Source organism: Natrix helvetica (genome assembly GCF_964273705.1).
Source record: "Natrix helvetica genome assembly, chromosome: 2".
NCBI lineage: Eukaryota > Metazoa > Chordata > Lepidosauria > Squamata > Natricidae > Natrix > Natrix helvetica.
Window position 1 is genome coordinate 31,733,677 of NC_138552.1, and position 21,416 is coordinate 31,755,092.

General features: G+C 41.9%; 2 protein-coding genes across 3 annotated transcripts in view; both read left to right on the forward strand.

Moving 5' to 3' along the window:
• CWC27 (CWC27 spliceosome associated cyclophilin) overlaps positions 1-7,819 on the forward strand; it is a 136,468-nt gene extending 128,649 nt beyond the window's left edge. For both annotated transcript variants that reach the window (XM_081940946.1, XM_081940947.1), the window contains exon 14: positions 5,504-7,819. In XM_081940946.1, the coding sequence (XP_081797072.1) occupies positions 5,504-5,666 (163 nt within the window). In that variant the 3' untranslated portion in view covers positions 5,667-7,819. The remainder of the gene's footprint in view (positions 1-5,503) is intronic.
• The window catches only part of PPWD1 (peptidylprolyl isomerase domain and WD repeat containing 1), a 356,454-nt gene that overhangs the window by 99,256 nt on the left and 235,782 nt on the right, over positions 1-21,416 (forward strand). The gene's annotated exons all lie outside the window — the stretch shown is intronic.

Below are 21,416 nucleotides of genomic sequence, written 5' to 3' on the forward strand. Positions count from 1 at the left end.
TTTATCTAGTAGTAGGTTATGGTCTACCTTATCATATGCCTTACTGAACTCCAAGTAAACTATATCGACGGCATTCCTCTGGTCCAATAATTTTGTCACTTTGTCAAAGAATGCAATAAGATTAGTCTAGCATGATCTGTTTTTGACAAACCCATGTTGGCTTTTGGCTATTACTTTGTTTACTTCTAGGTGTTCGCTAATTCGTTGCTTGATTATCTTTTCCAGAATCTTTCCTGGTATTGAGGTCAGGCTGATAGGTCTATAGTTTCCTGGATCTATTTTTTTTTTCCTTTTTTGAAGATGGGAACCACATTAGCTCTTTTCCAGTCCTCTGGCAGTTCCGCGGTGCTCCAGGATCTCTGAAAGACATAGTTCAGTGGTTCTGAGATCTCATTTGCCAGTTCCTTCAGAACCCTGGGGTGTAATCCGTCCGGTCCTGGTGATTTGAACTCGTCTAGGATAGACAGGTGCTCATTTACCATTTTCTTCCCTATTTCAATTTGTGTTCCTAATCTGATTTTTGTGGTGCTGTTTTTGATAGGTTTGGACTGTTTTATCCCTTTGTGTAAAGACAGATGCAAAAAATGAGTTAAATAGTTCTGCTTTCTCCCTGTTGCTTGTCCCCTTCTTGCCACTTTCTCCCAGCAATGGACCAATTGTTTCCTTAACCTTTTTCTTGTTTTTAACATGTTGTAAGAAGCTTTTTTGTTATTTTTTTACTTTTGGGACAAGTCTTTCTTCATTGTGAGCCTTAGCTTTTCTCACTTCATCTTTACAGGCTCGGGCTATTTGCTAATATTCTGCCTTAGTTATGTCCCCCTCCTTCCACTTTTTATACTTATCTTGTTCTACTACTTGTGTTTGCATAATGTTGAATTCCAATATTGCATGGTCACTTGCCGCCAGGATTCCTATGGCTTCAACATCTTCTATCATTTCCTCTCTGTTAGTGAAAATTAAGTCTAATATGGCCGATCCCCTTGTTCCTTTCTCTACTTTTTGGGAAACAAAGTTGTCTGCTAGGTTCGTTAGGAACCTGTTGGATCTTCCACTTGGTGCAAAGTTTGTTTCCCAGTTGATGTCAGGGTAGTTAAAATCCCCCATTACTATTGTGGTGTGCTTCCTACATACCTTAGTTAGCTGACTAGCAAAAAGTTCATCTACTTTCTCTGCTTGTTTGGGTGGCCTGTAGTATAGACCTATGGCAATGCCGTTTCCCCCACAACCTTTAATATTGACCCAAATGCATTCAAGATAGTTCTCATCATTGTTGTGCTTTATTTCTGTAGAGATGTAGTTATTTCTTATATAGAGTACAAATCCACCTCCTCTTTTACTTGGTCTATTTTTTTTAAATAATTTAAATCCTTCTAGCTATATGTTCCATTTGTGGGTTTCATCCCACCAAGTTTCTGTAATGGCAACAATATTGTATATGCCCTCATTTACTTGAATTTCTAATTCACCCTGTTTATTCCTCATACTCCGTGCATTGGTGCATAGACATTTGAGTCCATTTTGATTGATCCTGTGTTTACTGTCTACATAACATGTGTTATGCCTGACTGCCACTATTTTCTTGCCACTTGTATGATTCATGCACATGGTATGGTACTCACTATTAAATGCTTGGTTTTGCTTGACCCGCACAAACATCTATGTTACATGCACTGATAACCCTATGAGTTTTAGATTGCCGGGGACAGAAATGTTCTGTATCAATTAATTCTCTGTCTCCGCTGTTCAGTTTAAATGTTTATCCAGAAAATCTGTGAATTTAATGCCAAGTAACTCAGTCCCTTTCTTGGATGGGTGCAAACCATCTCTTTTGTACAGTTTTTCATTGGACCAGCTGCAGGCATCATGACTAATAAAACCAAAGCCTTCCCTTTTACACCACTACTTTAGCCACACATTAAACTCTGCTACACACTGGCCCTTCCCTTTTTGTTCCTTAGATACTGGTAAAACCTCTGAAAAGATAAGCCTACAACCTACATTACTAAGTCCATACCCCAAGCTCTGGAAATCATTCTTCACAGAAAGTACATCTTTTTGGGACAGATCATTTGTGCCAAGATGTATAATAGCATCAACATCACAGTCCTTACTTGCATTCTTGACTATCTTAAGAATACGCCTCTTGTCTCTGCTGGCAGTAGCACTTGGCAGACACCTGACGTCTTTTAAAACCTCCATATCCTTTCCTAATTTACATCCCTTACAATTGAATCACCAACCAGAAAGTGACTTCTCTTTTTACATACCTTGATCTTCTTGTACGACTGTTGTGTGATACCTGGGTCCCCATTTCTCCTTTCCAAAGAAAGTTCTTCATTTTGGACCACGGTCCCCTACTTATTTGAGTCATCATTATCACAACTACCTTGACCTGTCTCTTTAGTGTCCCCATTAAGGTCAGCAAGGGCGCTATATCTATTATGCTGGGTCACAGCAAAAGCTTTGTGTTTATCGTTTTCAAGCTTCATCTTGCTAGATCCCCGGTTGTCCAGAGTGCTCTTCTCCTGCAGGATCTTTGCGGTAGACGGAGCTGATAGCATGGCATCTTCATAGTGTGGAATGGCCGAATTGGGCACCTAATTTCTGCTTGGAGAGCATAGATTAGAGATTCTAGATAGGTAATCTGTCTATGTAGACTAGTAATTTGTTTACAAAGGGGACAGTATTTAAATTTGAAAAGAGTACTGCGAAAGACAGGTGCAAAACAGCTATTACATTGAACTAAGCCGGTCATTTTGAAATAAAATAAAATCACAATCTCAAGCGCACTAATCCAGAATGTATTATTGCTATTTTGGTTTATAGATATATGATTCGTGCGCCATTAGGACTACTACCTAGTCTTCTTTGTCTCTCTGACTACCCCCTTGTAGCCAGCAGCTCCAATCACCAGCATCAGGAAAGTTCAAATGAAATGGAGTTAAAGGGCCTCTATCTTTGTCTCTCTGACTCCCCCCTTGTAGAAAACAACTCCAATCACCAACCTCAGGAAGGTTCAAATGAAATGGAGTTAAAGTGCCACTACCTAGTCCTCTTTGTCTCTCTGACTCCCACTTGTAGCCAGCAGCTCCAATCACCAACCTCAGGAAGGTTCAAATGAACTATCAATACTATCAATATTATATCAAAAATAATATCTTTAAAGGACAATTAATTAAAACCTTCTGAATAACTAAGGAAAAGCAAAACCATAAATTATTGAGAGGAATGGTGCAAATTCAAGTACTACATTTTATTAAGCCCTAATTAACATACATCTCTTTTCTTTTGTGTGTTAAAACAATTACAGTATATCCTTTACAAGCCTTGTGGAAAGAAGTACCAAATTACACTCGCTGGTCAGGGAGTTTCAGCTGATCTTGCCAATTAAGTGATTGTCTTGCCTTCATCAATTTTTTTTATAAATAAGAAGGCGAACATACCTAATGTTCTTTCCTTGTCCTGTTTTCCACACAACAACAACTCTGTGAGGTGGGATGGACTGAGAAAGAGTGATTGATCAAATCAAAGTCACCCAGCTGGATTTCATGCCTAAGACACAACTAGAATTTATGGTCTCCCAGTTTCTACCTTGATGCCTTAATCAAGGGCTGTCAAACTCAAGGCCCATGGTCCAAATCCGGCCCAGGGAGTGTGTAGATCTGGCCTGCAGGGCCACTTTGGAAACAGCGAAGGATTGGCTCACAGTGCCTCTGCCAGTGAAAATGGAGCTCGGGAGGCTGCGACGGCCTCCTGCAACTCTCTGCCAGTGAAAGTGGAGCTCCGTTTTCTGAGCTCTGTTTTTGCTGGCAGAGCATTCGGGCCACCAGAGGCGCCCCCGACATGAGTGATGTCGAGATGGCCACGCCCACTTTACTCCCAAGGTCAAACACAAACCTGATGCAGGCCTCAATGAAATCGAGTTTGACACCCTTGCCTTAACCACTAGACCAAACTGACACTTGTAGCTGCAATAACTTTTGAAACAACTATGGATCAAGGATGCAGCTACAGGAATACTTCAAAATGAAACACTTCAGTCACACTAAAGTGCTTTGCAAATAACCTTTGTGGAATGATTTATGCAGCCCTATAACCTCTGTGAAATCATCCTATTAAATTCTGCCTAATATAGGCAGGTATGACTTATAGCTTCCATCATTTTGTTTAGGCTAAAATGATCTACTGTGAGGAGCCAACATTCAAAAGAAAAATTCTTAAACGGGATGTCAGAGACAAGGCACAATTCTATGCAAATTTTTCTGTTACCAAAATTACACAATCCTCTCCAGTAATTGATATTTAAAGCCTGAAGGACCACCAAAATATAAACTTGATGTGTGGGACAAGCATAATTATCAAAAGCCATAAAAATGTTATGGCCACAATTTAACTACACATAAGTGGCACAGATTATATACACTTGAGAATTGATTGTGACTCCTTTCTCATAATGCATTTGCTAGGGCAGACTTGGCCCTAAGAACAAAAACACGCTGTCGGGGGGGGGGGGGGACTCGGTTGAGATCAGGGGGAGAAAGTAATGAGAGGGGATTCGGCATTGAGTATGCAGTCACAAATAGGGCTAGATGTCAAAGCAAAACAAAACACCAACCATACTTGATGGATATTCTGTAGCCAAGAAAAATGGATACGGTGGTTTTTCATAGCAATTCCAGTTAATTGCTTGGAGGTTTTAAAATGGAATCTCCATTCATTTGATCTGGACTTTAACATATTTAGCTATCTGACATGTGTATGTAGAGCAAACCTTGCAGTGCTTCAATGCCACCTCAAGAAAGCATATTGTAACCTCCAGGACCACATGGGCAGCGTATTGTCTGCAGGACTTTAGCAGGCTGAGGTTTTTCCTTAGTACAGTGTTTCTCAACCTTGGCGACTTTAAATCCTGTGGACTTCAACTCCCAGAATTCCCCAGCCAGCTGGCTGGGGGATTCTGGGAGTTGAAGTCCACAGGATTTAAAGTCGCCAAGGTTGAGAAGCACTGCCTTAGTAGAATCATCCGGCTACCTTCTGTTACCGATATGCAATTCCAGGAAAACCATGGCTGTTTCAAGAGATTTTGGAGAGGTGCTACATTCATGAACCTGTGCATCTAGAATATGCTGCACAACCCCAGGATAAAGGTGTAACAAATTGGATTTATTCTTTGTTGGTGTTTTATTCTATTTATTGACAAAAAAAAAACTAGAGTGGAAGGTGGCAGCGGCAAGGGTAGAGGTGGGGTTTCCAAAGGAAGGAGGAATAAAATTCCTGAATTGTTTTTGGTAGAAATTGTTCCAGGAGACACAATAATTCAAATGCCTAATGAGGCAACTATGTTCCTAATTTTTACTTTCATTGTTAGAAAAAAAATTTTTTTGGTAAGACTCTTTATGATGTTCTGTGTGGAGGTAAATGTTTTGTTCAGGCTTTTATTTGCTTACAGTATCTAAAGTTTGTCCAGTTACTATGTCTTTTTTAAAAAAAAAAAACCTTATAGGATGTCACATGTGCTCCACTTTGAGGACCAAACCAGAAAAGTAAAAGATGCAAGTGTGCAAGATGAAGATACATTTGAGATTTATGATCCTCGGAACCCTGTTAATAAGAGGAGGCGAGAGGAAAGCAAAAAGATTCTGAGAGAAAAAAAGGCGAGGAGATGAAATGAGTGGTAAAACTCACCAGATCCAACTTGGAAAAGTACATCGTGCACTTTCTGTCTCTGCAGATGTCCCAAAATATATCACTTACAAGGTGTGAAAAGGAATCTGGGGTCTAATTTGGAAGCAGTGCTATCGCCTCTGTTTTGTGAATTCTGATGTAAAATAAGCAAGTCTTCTCAGTAAAGTCCTAAGAGTCTATTTTTAGTCATTATTGTTAATAAATAGTTCATTTTCCACACTCTGTTCCTTTTTTTATGTACTTGCATGCTTAAATAGAGGATTTTATATTTACAATCTTCACGGAACACTGAAAACTTTTTCCAGAATATAGAACAAAAGGATTTGGCATTGCTGAAAAATAATGTTATCGCTCCTGGTAACAAACTCAGACATTTAATGCTTGTAGAATTGGAGAGAAGCAGCAGAGAGTATCAGCATGCTCAGGAAAACCCCAAGATTGGAAAATAATAGCAAAACCTAAAACCTTTAGGAAGTAATAGATGACAAAACAAAAGTAAAAAAACCAACCCAGGATGATAAAAGATTGTGCATGCTCTTTTGTCAGAACTTTGAAACAAGTGTAGGGGACTAGAGGGAGGGAGAGAGAGAGAGATGAGAGAGAGAGAGAAAGTGAGAGAGAAAGTGAGAAAGTTCAGGGTTGAACTGTGAGGTCCTTGCTGCTCTCTTTGTTTTACAGATGTTTCATGATGTTCATTGTGCACTGATGAAGTTACCTAGTTGGATAATTAAGATCTGCCAGAAAATAATCAAATCCAGAGAGCACCAAGGACCCTACCAAATGACTAGTTCTAATTATATACCGTATTTCTCGAAGTATAAGATGCACCTTTTCTCCTCAAAAAAGAGGAGAGATAGAAAGAGATAGAGAAAGAAATACAAAAAAGAACATCTGGGTGCGTCTTATACATCGAATGCAGCATTTTTTTTGCGTCCCCCCGCCCCCTTCACCAAAATGGCCAAGCATACCCTTATGGAGGCTTTCAGAGAGCTCCTGGGGGCTGGGGAGGGCAGAAATGAGCATAAAAGTAGCCGTTTTTTGCCCTTCCCCAGACCCCAGCAGCACTGTCTAAGCCTCCATAAGGCTATGCATGTAATTTTTTTGACAAAAAACAGGCACGTTTTAGCGAAAAACTGGCATTTTGGGGAGGTTTGCAGAGTGCAAAAACTTTTTTTCCCCTTTTGGAAAACTTTTTAACTGATTTGATCAAGTGCTGTGCCAGCAGAAACAAAGTCTTAGGTGCTGCAGATTGTCAGCGATTTCCTTCTCCAGCCCATGGATAAATACACCTGGAAACATCTACTTACCTACCTACTGTATTTCTTTCTCTCTTTCTCTCTCTCTCTCTCTCTCGCTCTCTCTCTCTCTTCCTCCCTCCCTCCCTACCTCTACCTCTACCTACCTTGCTACTCTCTCTCTCTCCCTCCCTCCCTACCTACTGTATTTTTCTCTCTCTCTCTCCATCCCTCTATCTACCTACCAACACTCTCTCTCCCTACCTATCTACTGTATTTCTCTCTCCCCCCCTCTATCTACCTATGTACCTACCTACTCTCTCTCTCTCTAACCCTACCTATCGATTGTATTTCTTTCTCTATCTCTTTCTATTTCTCTCTCTCTATCCCTCTACCTACCTACCTACACACACACACTCTCCCCCTACCTATCTACTGTATTTCTCTACTCTCTATTTCTCTCTCTCCCTCTCCCCCCCCCCTCTCTCTCTCTCTCCCTTTATCTACCTCCCTCCCTCCCTCCCTAACTTCTCTCTCTCTCTCTCCCTATCTACCTACTGTATTTTTCTCTCTTTCTCTCCCTCTCTATCCCTGTATTTACCTACTTACTTTTTTAAAAAAATTGCCTCTTCCAAACCTTTGTGCATCTTATACTCCTGTGCATCTTATACTCCCAAAAATATGGTAACTTGCAAGACTCTTGCAACCCATTCCGTAACAATACTGTAATTTACCACTCTTATTTTTGATGCCAAACATAATCTGTAGTACAATGTGTGAAAAGGATCACAATCTTGATTTACATCCGTTGTCTCATATATTTGGAATCAGAGACTTACCATTTGATCTTAATCATTTTGGAAGCAAGCTTCCTCAATAATAAAATTTTTCTATTCTAATATGCATGTGTGCAGAGCTATTCTTGAAAAGAATCTCCTCGTGTCTTCATTATTTAAACTGCAATCTGTGATATTGTTAGCAATTCCACTTTAACTTCAGAACTATTTGCATGCCTTGAAATGAACACATTTTGCATTAGAACACAATTAAAGTGTAACAAATTTAATAATCTGGAAGCAAAGGACCAAGAATGGAGACCTACAAAGATTTAGCAATATTCTGCATTGCTACTTCATATATATTCCTTTCATTTTGTGAACATTGCCATAATTAAAATAATAAATTTATTATCTCTGATATAAGCCTTGCATTTATTTATGTGTTTTACACGGAAATGGGGGGGGGGGGGACAATTTGTACATTTTAAACCATGCAAAATGTATCTCTTTAATGAAATAAAATGCATATTTTGAATACATTGAAATGTTTCATGCATATGTTGACATATCTGAGCTGAAAACACTTCCAAATTTATAAGAGTGGCCCCACATCTAAACATAATCATGTTCAAGTGTCTGTGTGATCCTACATAGGACTAAAATGCAGATCAAACACACCTCAAGCATTCACAAAATGAAAGGTTTTTCATCTTTCAGCTCCTCTTTCTAACTCTTATTGTGGCTCTTAAATTACAATTGAAAAACTGGGTTTCTAGTTTGCTACTTAATTACAGTAGTAATTATAGGGTGTCACATGGGAGATGCTGCCCTGCGTCTTTTAACCTCTGTATCTCCAATTCTCAGAAATTACCCTTCCGATACCTTTGACCAGAATTACTTCACCTTTTATGGATTGACAGGTGGATGTAGACCTAATGATTTCCATACAGATTTAATACAGTGTCTTTTATTAAATTCGCCGGCCTGCTATTGACCATGCAAACTGTGGGAGGCGCAGAAATTATGGAGGCTGAAAAGGAAGGCCCAAGGCTGGTAGGAGTGGCGATGGGTTTTGGAATGGTGGTTTTTTGGGTGTTAAGAACAATGATGCAGGCCATGATAAGATACCGATGGCCTGGTAGGATGAGGGCTATGACGCAGGAGGCTATTCAGAGACTGGGGGGGGGGGCTTGAACCATCTACCCCCCCTGCTGATTATTTATTACAACTTGTCCCTGCTTCCATTTGTGTGTGCCCTGGAGGACGTTCCCCCTTTCCTCTGTGACCCTATTGCCTGACCGACCATCTCCCCCTACCCATCATCAACAACAATAACAACAGTTTAACCACCCTCACCACCCATCATTGTCCAGCATTGTCCAGCATTGTTTATTATTGACCATCATCGACCATCTACTAACCCCCACCATTGTCCATCATTGACCATACTACCCCACCGATTGTCTGTCATCTGACCAGCCTACTACCATCACCCCCCCTACCCAGGATTGGACAATTCTTTTTACACTGGAGCCCGGCCTTTTCAACTTCTTCAAACTATACTGGATCATGGTACTCGGCTGGAACATCCACAGCACAGTTCCTAGGCCCTGGCGAATCTCTCTTTAACATCATATGTACTTAAGAGCAGACCTCATCCTACTGCGGGAGTCCCCCCTCTCGCAGGTGTGGCCCTCCGCCCTTTCGAGGGCCCACCTTGATGACGGATTTATTAATCTCGAGAGGTGGAGGAAGCGGAGACTTAGGGGGTTTTTAGTTGACTGTTTTTTAAAATTATGTAGGGGTTCTGGGGTGGGGGGGTTGGAGGGTCAGGTCAGGAGCGAGGACAGAGCCAGGTCGCCAGGTGTGGTCGCGAGCAGAGGGAGCGGAAGGGAGGAGGAGGGGGAAGATGTCGTTCCGGTGCAGGGCTTCTTGATTCCAATGGTCGTAGGGAGGGGCAGATACGAGGACAGATCAAAAACTCGCAGTCGGTTGGGAGACCGTGGGTGCTGGTTACACCCGGTCGTTTGTACCAACCCCCGCGTTCTAGGTGGTCAGGAGCTCCAGGCCCAGGGCCTGAGGCTGTTGTTATGCAATGCGAGGTCCGTCGTTAATAAGGCCCCCCTCATTCACGATCTAATTCTGGAGGGGGAGCCGGACCTCGCGGGAATAACGGAGACCTGGCTGGGCCACGAGGGAGGTTTACCCCTCGTGGAAATGTGCCCGCCAGGTTATCGTGCATTTCACCAGCCCCGAGCCCAGGGAAGGGGCGGTGGGGTAGCAGTGATTATTCGGGAGGACTTAGAGCCGAGAGAGTCCACTGTGCCACAGACGTCCGGATGTGAATCCCTTGTTGTGAAATGGGGCCCTGGGAGACAGTTGGGCCTGCTGATAGTATACCTGGCTCCTCGCTATACATCAGCGGCCCTGCCCGAACTCCTCGAGCTGGTCGCATCGGTGGCGGGTGAGACCCCCAAACTTTTAGTGATGGGGGACTTTAACCTGCCATCGGTGGGAGGAGCATCTGAGGGGGTTCGGGAGTTCATGGCCTCCATGACAGCCATGGACCTGACTCAACTGATTCAGAGCCCGACACACGAGGGAGGTCACACCCTGGACCTCGTTTTTGTCTCTGGCCAGTGGTTGAATGATCTGGGAGGAGGAGACTTAACCATCACTCCGCTGTCATGGTCAGACCACTCACTCCTCCGACTTGACTTCCCTGGAGCTACCCCCCACTGCGGGGAGGCAGAACCGGAAAATACTAGATGGTTCCGCCCCAGGCGCCTGATGGAACCAGATAGGTTCCAGATGGAGCTTGGGCCACCTCCTGTAGCCCTGACCCGCCCTCGGGTAGAGGACCTGGTGATCGCGTGGAACAACGCGACTACCGGGGCCTTGAACCGGGTGGCGCCTTTGCAGCCTCTCCGGCGGCAACGATCCACCCTGGCCCCTTGGTTTACCGAGGAGCTAAGGGTGATGAAGCGCCGCAAGAGATGCCTAGAGAGTCGTTGGAGATCCTCCCGTTCCGAATTTGACCGAACACAGGTACGAGCCCATTTAAGGACGTACCTTGTGGCATTGAGAGCGGCCAAACGTCAATATTGTGCCGCTCTCATTGCATCCGCGGAGAACCGCCCTGCCGCCCTGTTTCGGGTGTCCCGCTCCCTTCTGTTTCAGAGGCCGCGGGAGGCCCCTTTACAGGGTAGGGCAGAGGAATTTGGGAAATACCTGCAGGATAAAATCGCTCAAATCCGGAAGGACTGGGTCGCTTTCAGTGGCCCAGTGGAGACGTCCATGGCGAGTCTTGAGAAACCAACCTGGGAAGAGTTTGATTTGGTTGCCATCGAGGATTTGGACAGAGTGCGTGGACGACTGCGACCTACCACATGTTTGCTGGACCCGTGTCCCTCCTGGCTTGTACTGGCATCCTGGGAGGTTACACGCGACTGGCTCCAGGGCCTAGTGAACGCTTCGCTGGGCGAGGGGTCTCTTCCAGCCGCCTTGAAAGAGGCGGTGGTGAGACCCTTGCTCAAGAAGCCTTCCCTGGACCCTATGGAGCTGGCCAATTATCGTCCTGTCTCCAACCTTCCCTTTTTGGCGAAGGTTGTAGAGAGTGTGGTGGCTTATCAGTTTCCATGACATCTGGAGGAAAATGATTATCTAGACCCGCGCCAGTCCGGCTTTCGCCCCGGACACAGCATGGAGATGGCCTTGGTCGCCTTGGTGGATGATCTCTGGAGGGCCAGAGATAGGGGTTGTTCCTCTATCCTGGTCCTATTAGATCTCTCGGCGGCTTTTGATACCATCGACCATGGTATCCTGTTGCACCGACTGGAGAGGTTGGGGGTCGGGGGCACCGTTCTACGGTGGTTCGGCTCCTACCTCTCCGGCTGGACGCAACGTGTGTTGACAGGGGAGCAGAGGTTGACTCTAAGCCCCCTTATCTGTGGGGTGCCACAGGGGTCGGTCCTCTCGCCGCTCCTGTTCAACACATATATGAAGCCGCTGGGTGAGATCATCCATGGTTTTGGGGTGGGATATCATCTGTACGCTGATGATACTCAGCTGTACATTTCCACCCCGAACCACCCCAACGAAGCCGTCGAAGTGATGTCCCGGTGTGTAGAAGCCGTACGGGTCTGGATGGATGACAACCGACTCAGGCTCAACCCTTCCAAGACAGAGTGGCTGTGGCTGCCGGCCCCCCGGTTCAACCAGTTAATTCCATCTCTGGCCATCGGGGGCGTACAACTTGCCCCGGTGAAGCGGGCACGCAATTTGGGCGTCCTCCTGGATGCCCGGCTGTCCATGGATGACCATGTGACGGCCGTGGCAAGGGGGGCGTTCCACCAGGTTCGCCTGGTGCGCCAATTGCGCCCCCTATTGGACCGGGATGCCTTGCGCACAGTCACTCATGCGCTGGTGATGTCTCGCCTGGACTACTGCAACGCTCTCTACATGGGGCTTCCCTTGAAATGCACTCGGAGACTACAGTTGGTCCAGAACGCGGCCGCGCGGGTAATTATGGGGAGTACAAGGTACTCCCATGTGACACCTTTCCTGCGCGAGCTGCACTGGCTACCTGTGGTCTACCGGGTGCATTTCAAGGTCTTGATAACGATCTTTAAAGCGCTCCATGGCTCAGGACCTAGATACCTGCGGGATCGTATCCTGCCCCATACATCCCTGCGACCAATCCGCTCGCACAGAGAGGGACTCCTCCAGGTGCCGTCCGCCAGACAATGTCGGGGGGCGGTGTCTAGGAGTAGAGCCTTCTCTGTAGCGGGCCCAGCCCTGTGGAATGACCTTCCCCCGGATATTAGGACTACCTCTGACCTCCGCGCCTTTCGGATAAAGCTCAAGACCCACCTATTCCAAATAGCTGGCCTGGCTCAACCATAGTTCGCTCACTCTGCTCCTGACGGGTTTTTTAATTTTAATTCTGGGGTTTTTAGGTTTTACTGTGTTTTAATTGTCTCTATTTATCTGCCTCCCTTCTCCATGTCCATGTCCATGTATTTGTTTATTGTGTATGTGTTGTCTATTTTATATGTGTTTTCTTGTACGCCGCCCCGAGTCCTTCGGGAGAGGGTGCGGCTAAGAAATAAATTTTATTATTATTATTATTAAATTCAGTTTTAAAGATGTTAAAAGATATTCAGCTTGCCTAATAATTATAATATTGGATTCCTGAATTGTTTGTTGAATTCTTAAGATTCTACGCACATCAGAACACTTATAGCAAAAATATGGGTGCTCTTGGGTAGTTTCTGATCATTTTAAATGGAGACTTTTTGCTTGTTTTTCCTCAATATAAAACAAATGACGTCCAGGAGTAAGTGGGACAACTTTAATGGATGAAGCAACCAAGGTCATTTTAAAAGCCCAATTGCAACACTGCTGATGTTGTTTTTAGAATGAGTTCAGTAAGGTATAGTAACCTTATCAGGCTATGATAACTATGTTTCTCGATAGGGTCTGACGTGTCACAAACATAAAACTGTCTCATCATGTTAATATGGCCCAAGTGGCATGAGTTAGTTTAGTGCTGAATATTGTTAAAATATGCTATATAATCTCGCTAAGATAACACACCAAAAGAATGGAGGTGTGAAGAGAGTCTTTGTAAGAGGTTGTCATTGTCCAAGCTTACACGTGAGGGTACAGAGCAGTTAACAGGCGATATGTTCTTAAATTGTCATTCACAATAAGTCAAACTTCTCATGCTTCTAATTTGCTATTAAGTTGCTGTTACAACAGACTTTCTTAAAAACAGCTTTCTAACTACCACTCCACATTAATGTATAGATAAAAGGTAAATGTTCCCCTCGCACATATGTGCTAGTTGTTCCCAACTCTAGGGGTGGTGCTCATCTCCGTTTCAAAGCTGAAGAGCCAGCACTGTCCGAAGATGTCTCCGTGGTCATGTGACCTGTATGACTAAACGCTAAAGGCGCACAGAACGCTGTTACCTTCCCACCAATGGTGGTTCCTATTTTTCTACTTGCACTTTTACATGCTTTCAAACTGCTAGATTGGCAGAAGCTGGGACAAGTAACGGGAGCACATTCCATTATGTGGCATTAGGAATTCGAACTGCCAACCTTTCTGATTGACAAGCTCAGCGTCTTAGCCACTGAGCCACTGCGTCCCAATGTATAGATACATTCTTGTAAATGAAAATAGAGCATGACTGTTTACATAAAATTCCAATATCAGATTATTCTGTTCTATAGAAGGATGCTTCTTAATATCCTAGTTCCTAATGTATTTACTTAGAAATTAACTTCATTGATATTTCTTCCAAATTATAGATAGAAGATAAGGCTACCATGATTTCCTTGGCTAGCAATGAGGCAGACGAGGCCATTTTTAAACTCACTCAATAGTGAGATGGGTAGCATATAATTTTAGTAAACAAACATTTTTGTACAAAATTTGTCATAGCCACACAGATCTATCTCTTTCTCGATATTACCGCCCGGTTGACAGGGACGAAAGACTACATAGAAGATTTATCCACAATATTTAATAACTACTGTAACTGATGTCATTGTTGCTCGAGAATGAACAATTCTGATGCATTAGCTGGATCAATTCTGGATTTTGTTGCTTGTTTTTTTAATCAGAAACCAAAGATCCACCAACAGAGCAAAGTTCAAAAAATGTATGTTTAGTATTACAGAATTAAGTTTCTTGCAAGCATATTTCGAGTACAGAAATGTGCACAATCTGAACTGAAATAACCTCACTCAAGATATTTCCCCCTTCCTATTTTCAATTATTAATTTAATTTCAGAAAGAAATGCCTACTTTTGGTTGCCACTGGAAACTTTCAGAGATCTAATATATCCTAAATGTCAACATCCTTTGAGTCAGGAAAGGTTAGTCCATGACAGCTGCTTTACAGGCAGATATACCATAAAATATATAATTCTTAGCTGACATGCACAGCCTGTCCTAAAATCTATACCAGATCTCTTTACAAGGCAACGACTATCATCAGAAGGGCATCCAGGATATATGCTTTCTAAACTACCTATTTTTTAAAGTCATTTTGATTCTAAGAATCAAACTTTTAATACCAGTACATATATTGCTATTTCAAATATAACCTGGTTCATCTGAAAGATTTAAAAAATAATAATTTTCTACTATTAACATTATTCAGATCTCTCTCTCTCTCTCTCTCTCTCTCTTTCTCTCCCCCCCCCCCCCATCAAGCTTGTGATGTGAGGATATCATTTAAGTGTCGAAGCTGAGGATAATATATGTTGAGAATGGAACATTCAGTATCAGAGCATAATTGACTTGAGAATTTTGGTTAAAAAAAATAAGACAAATTAGTAGCTGTTCCACGCTTTGCAAAATAAAACCTCAGAAACACACAATCCACCTGAATAATTGACACCACTTAATGAGACAGGTTGATCCATCTGAATGGCTGGTTAAGAAGCCCAATCTGGTAAATTTCAACTGAATTAGGACCGGGGGGAGGAGGCACTGAGAACTTCTGGCAGGAAGTTCACTTGTGCAGGTTCCATTAAAGTCACCGAGATCCTTGCAGAATTATACATGTTATGGAGTGCAGGAGGACTTTCTATTGGATTGCACCTGTGACTAGAAAGCAAGCTTTCATTCTAGTTGAAACATACAACATAACATTCTAGTTGAAAATAACGCTAGAGATATAATGACAGAATTCTAAGTTCCACCTCCTATCATGACCCCAAAGAGATTGTATGCAGCCTACCTTTTGCTTCCCAGCACATAGGTAAAGGTAAAGATTCCCCTCGCACATATGTGCCAGTTGTTCCCGACTTTAGGGGGCGGTGCTTATCTCCATTTCCAAGCCGAAGAGCCAGCGCTGTCCGAAGATGTCTCTGAGCTCATGTGACCGGCATGACTAAATGCTGAAGGTGCAATGAACGCTGTTACCTTCCCACCAAAGTTGGTTCCTATTTTTCTATTTGCACTTTTACATGCTTTCGAACTGCTAGATTGGCAGAAGCTGGGACAAGTAACGGGAGCTCACCCCATTACACGGCACTAGGGATTTGAACCACCGAACTGCCGACCTTTCTGATTGACAAGCTCAGCATCTTAGCCACTAAGCCACCGCATCCCTTTCCAGCACATACACACAGACAAATCAATGAACCACAACGGGATAGCAGAAGTACACAGATAACAGCATGTAAACCTATTTCAGATTTTGATAAGAGTTGATGATACTCTTGTTGAATGACTGTTTGGGTTTTTTTGCTATTTTATAAAGAACATAGAAATTAGAAGAACCATTTTACTTTAATGCTACCTGCCTCCACCTCCCTCGCTTATCTTTTGTCAGATAGTCTTTGTAATCCTGCTTACAAGTCCATTCTTCTCCTTGTTTCTGAATGGTCAATAAACTCTGACACAGCAAATCCTTTAAGTCTGCAAGCCTCCCTTTCAGTAGGGACAGTCAACTGCATTACATGGTTGTAACAAATGAGCTACGGCTGGAGAATTTGGTTTTGGCTAGTCTAAAGAAAAGAAGAAGAAGGGTCAACATGATAGCACATGCCACAAAGAAGAGGGGGGTCAAATTATTCTACAAACTATCAGAAGGCAGGACAAGAAACAATGGTTGGAAACGAATCAAAGAGAGAAGCATTAAAGTATTAAAGAGAAACTTCCTAACAATTAACCAGTGGAACAGCTTGCCATCAGAAATCATGGGTGCTTCATCACTGGAGATTTTTAAGAAGAGACTAACTAGACAGTCACTTATCTGAAAAATTATAGGTTCTCCTGCTTCAGCAGGGGGCTAGACTAGAAGACCTCCAAGGTCCCTTCCAGTTCTATTCTATCATCCCTTTTCAGTGCCTTGGTTTTTCTAACATCTTCCCCAAGGACATGTTCTGGAAAACATAAAATGTTGTGCTGAAGGAGGAGCGCCATGTTAGTTTGTGGTATCTAAAAAATCTGGAGGAGCCTAATAGGTCCTTTTCAGACTATCCCCTTTTATGAAAAGTCATAAGCTTTCCTGATTCACAAAAACGTATGCCTTTTTTTTTTAATCGTTAGCCTGAAAGGCTGCTACTAGTCTCCTTGCAATGAACAGATGGGAAGCTTTTGTTTCATTTGGGTTGTACTACTGACTCAATATTTTCTTGGATGGCAGTCATAACAAGGACTGGTTTTTTTTTAATGTTCCACAAAACATACTCTTGCGGAGGTGACCTCTGTGTGCCTACGAGACTGAAGACAGTAACACCCCCAAACCCCATCTGTTTCAGGGAAGCATAACTCTAAAATCTGGCAGCCTGACCAATTTCCTACTAAGTGTGGAATGAGCTCTTGCAGAAAAGCAGTCTAGCAGAAGGGCATTTCAAGAGATTCTTCTCTTGCAGCTGACAAATGATATTTATTGGGACTCAGGGTGTAATGAACATTTACGGCTATCACTTTTTAGCATCACCCTAGAAGCCTAAAATGTGGTCTGTAATTACAGCCAGATTAGTTGGATCCAAGGTGAAAAAAAATATAGAACGGTTTGTAGGCTCAATTCTTGACTCTATTAAAGAAAGAAGTTTTTCCAGACAGCTTGGCAATTCTGAGCTCTCGTGGAATGGACAGGAAGAAGTGCTGTGGGAGTGTGTGTTGTGTTGTGTTGTTGGTTTTTTTCAAATGTCCGTAAGGCATCTTAGTACCATTTTCTTACTATCTGAAATAGAAAAAAAGAAGAAGAAAATATGCTCCATTTGTTTGGCAAAGGAGTCACATGCTCAAAGACTAAGTGGTAAAAATGACTGCCCATTGTTTTTTATTTATTCGGTGCCCCTGAATTTTTGGCAATAGGCTGAACTATTTGAAACCATTTGAACTTTGAAACAAGTCTGAAAATCCTGTAGTAAAAGTTCTCGTCTCTCATTGGGGTGGGAGAAGGAAATAAAAAGTATAAGCTCCAGACAATTTGGCACCATAAGAATAAAGAATAATGCAAAAGTCCTGCTTTACTTTACTAGAGACCTTTACGATAAGCAATTTGAGGAACAAACCATTAACAAAAAATATTTAGAATTGTTTTCTATTCTGCTGTAACTTTGCAGATAGTTTCTTCAGAGGTCAATATGTTAGCAATTACTCAGTAGTTCTATCCCCACTGTCACATTGGAGTATTCTGTGTCTCCGAATTATTCAATTATTCTTATCTAGATGTACATTCAATATTATTTACAGATGTGTAGTCAAGATGCACATACACATTCCCTTAACTGTTACCCTACTTCTGTCCACTCCTCTTACAGCACAGGCTGAATTACGTACAGCTGTGCTTTCTCGGATTGCTAATAGTTTAGATTAACAAAGATCTGATTTACACATTGCACAATGCAGTGTGATGATTAACCATGGTTTATTGAATTAATCCTATTCACTTGGGTTGACATTGAGTGATTCATTTTCAACTCCTAGTAACTACATAGATAAATAGTTTACAGAGTGTTCTATAAATAGATCCATCAATTGATAAGTAGAGATGTAGATGGTAGGTAGGTAGGGATAGATGATAGATAGATAGATAGATGATAGATAGATAGATAGATAGATAGATAGATAGATAGATAGATAGATAGATGATAGATAGATAGATAGATGAAAGATAGATAGATAGATAGATAGATAGATAGATAGATAGATAGATAGATAGACAGACAGATAGACAGATTGTTTGAGAGTTTGATAGATAGATAGATAGATAGATAGATAGATAGATAGATAGATAGATAGACAGACAGACATGAGAGAAAGACCTAAGCTAAAATCAAACCATTTTATGACATAGCATAAGCAAGCATAAGTTGTTTTAATGTCTCAAAAAATTATTAATAAAATGGAATTGCAATGCCCATATAACACACAGTGCCCAAGTAAACAACTCAAACATATCATGGCTTACTATAATTGCATGGTTTGATTTATCTAATTGGGCTCATCTAACACTAGCAATAGCATTTAGACATTTATACCACTTCACAGTGCTTTAGAGCCCTCTCTAAGCAGTTTACAGAGTCAGCACATTGACCCCAACAATCTGGTCCTCATTTCACCAACCTCGGAAGGATGGAAGGATGAGCCACTCAGAATTGAACTCCTGAAGTGAGCATTGAGTTAGCCCTGCAATACTGGATTCTAACCACTGCGCAATCATGGCTCTATATCACTACTAGTTAAAAAAAGGAGATTGGGTAGTTTTTGCTTTAGCAAGTTGTGAGACAATAGATATTGTTTCAAAATATTGTCAGGCCATAATGTGATAGAATTTTTCAGGTTGAGTGCAATATTCCCTTCCTTCTCATCTCTTCCACCTCAGAAATTATTTATCAGAGTTTTTATTTCACACAAATACAACCTCATATAATTGTAAAAGGATAATAAGTACATTCACAGACATTCAATGACAATTTGTTATGATACCTAAGTGGATTTCATGTTTAGGGATAGTGTATGCCATTCAATAACATATAATATGTATGGGGAGATGATCAGGCCACTCTTTTTTTGTTGGGAAGAAAATGCTGCTTTTAGTGGTTCCTTTTTGGTCAACGTGAATGATGAGGGATGAATTTATATTTGTATTTACCATAGATAAAGTCCATCACCATTATATCTAATACAAAAGAGAAACGAGAGCTCTGAACTCTCTGAAAATGCTCAAAGAGATCATCTCACACCTATGTGGAAAGCATTACACCAATTGTCAGTTTATTTCTAGAGGTGGTACAGTGTTGACTATTATCTTTAAATGTTCCATAAGAGCAGGATCCAAATTTTTATGATACCAATACCAATCCCAGTGGTGAGATTCTAAATTGTTTACTTCTGGTTCTGTGGGTGTAGCTTGGCTTGGTGGGCGTGGCAGGAGAAGGCTACCGCAAAATCTCTATTCCCACCCCACTCCAGGGGAAGGCTACTGTAAAATTCCCATTCCCACCTCACCTCACTAACCTGCTTTCCAGTTCTGTTCTCCTGTGCAGGGCAACAAAAAAGACCCAGCGAATCAGTTGGGACTCAGATCAGGGGTAAGGCAAGCCAGAGGTGGGATTTGACGGCTTTCCAAACTACTTAAACTTTCCACTACCCATTCTAGAGAGCTGGTCAGAACCAGCTGAATATCACCTCTGCAACACACACACACACACACACACACACACACATCACTGTGATCTAAATAACTTTGCCTAAAGTGCTAAAGATTCGCTAACATCACCAGTGTAGATACTCTGCTTTCTGGATTGCCAGCTAAATTGAGGGACTGATCATTTTGTTGCCTTTTCAAAAGTCTTTTTAAGAACAGATTAGTAATATTGAAGATTATATATATTTTTAGTAAGAGTGGTAACAATATGTCATATCCTAGGCATCTTGTAGAAGCTAGAATGGCATTATGTGATCAAATGTCATCATGATGTACATGAATTACTCTGCCTCACCTTGAAGATGCTCACATCCTTGTAAACATTTCAGTGTGATGCTTCCTGGACATTTTGGGGCCAATTCCCAGAATATCACATCAGCAAGATTGACTCCCTAGAAATTTTGGGAGCTGTAGTCTCAAAACAGCTTGAGGGTATCTGTTTGCTAAAGTAGCTTCTTCATTTCAGACATTCCTCATTTCAATGCATTCAATTTGCCTTGAAAACTGATTATTTTTCATGATAGCAATTTATCCAGTGGCTACATCTCATCTCTTTCTGCTAAAAGCAGCAACAGCTTTGGGGGAAAATCTACTCAGACCATACACTTGATCCTTTGGTTTCCTAATGTTTTCTTTGACTTCTTTATCGCTATGTAGTAAGTTAAACTAACCAGGAACATCTGCAGAGGGCTTCATTGTAAATGTACAAGACACCACTGACAGCTCGGTCTTTGTAATTGGCATGTGTGTATCTTAAATGAGGTGCCACTGACTAAATATTTTTTTTCTGAAAAAAGACATGACATGGGAATGATATTTTGCAGAGAGGACCGTATCTGCCACTAACCACTAAATAAGATGAATGCAAAGTACCTTGAAGTATGGAATTCCTATGAATTTGGTGGTAGCTCTTTGATTCCCTCCTTCCAATTAGGAATGTGCAGAATGTATCAAAATTTGAAACGGGTTAAATATGTGACAGAAAAATTGATATGTTTCTCCCCTTTTGTCTAACTTTCTCCATGCCCATTCTCTTCCAGTTTCTTTAAGTGTCAAGTATTTTCATGGATGACATGTATGTCATAGCATCAATGATATGCCTGTAATGACATCACAATGTTGAAATGCTCTCTTAAAGAAAATGTGTAAGGTTCAATCACTATTTTCTTTTGACTTACGATGCAAATGTGGCTGTTTTATATTGCTCGTTGCAATAAGTTTATTATTTTTATTTAATAAATTTGTTTGCCACCCATCTCACTGCAAGTGACTCTGAGCAGCTTACAATATTAAAATTGACAGGCGTGCTATACCGAAAGTTTGAAATAATATTATGCCCAAGCCTGTCCCCACTTTTTCAAAGGTTCTTCTCTTATAAAGGAAACTTCTATTTATTTTACCCCATTCTGGGATCTTCTAGAATTTCTTCAGAATTTCTTTATGCATGATTTCTGAGCTAACTTTCTTATTAAATGAAAAGTGCCGTTGCCGTTCATTTCTGTTATGTATATCCAATTACCCAGAGGCGCTCCT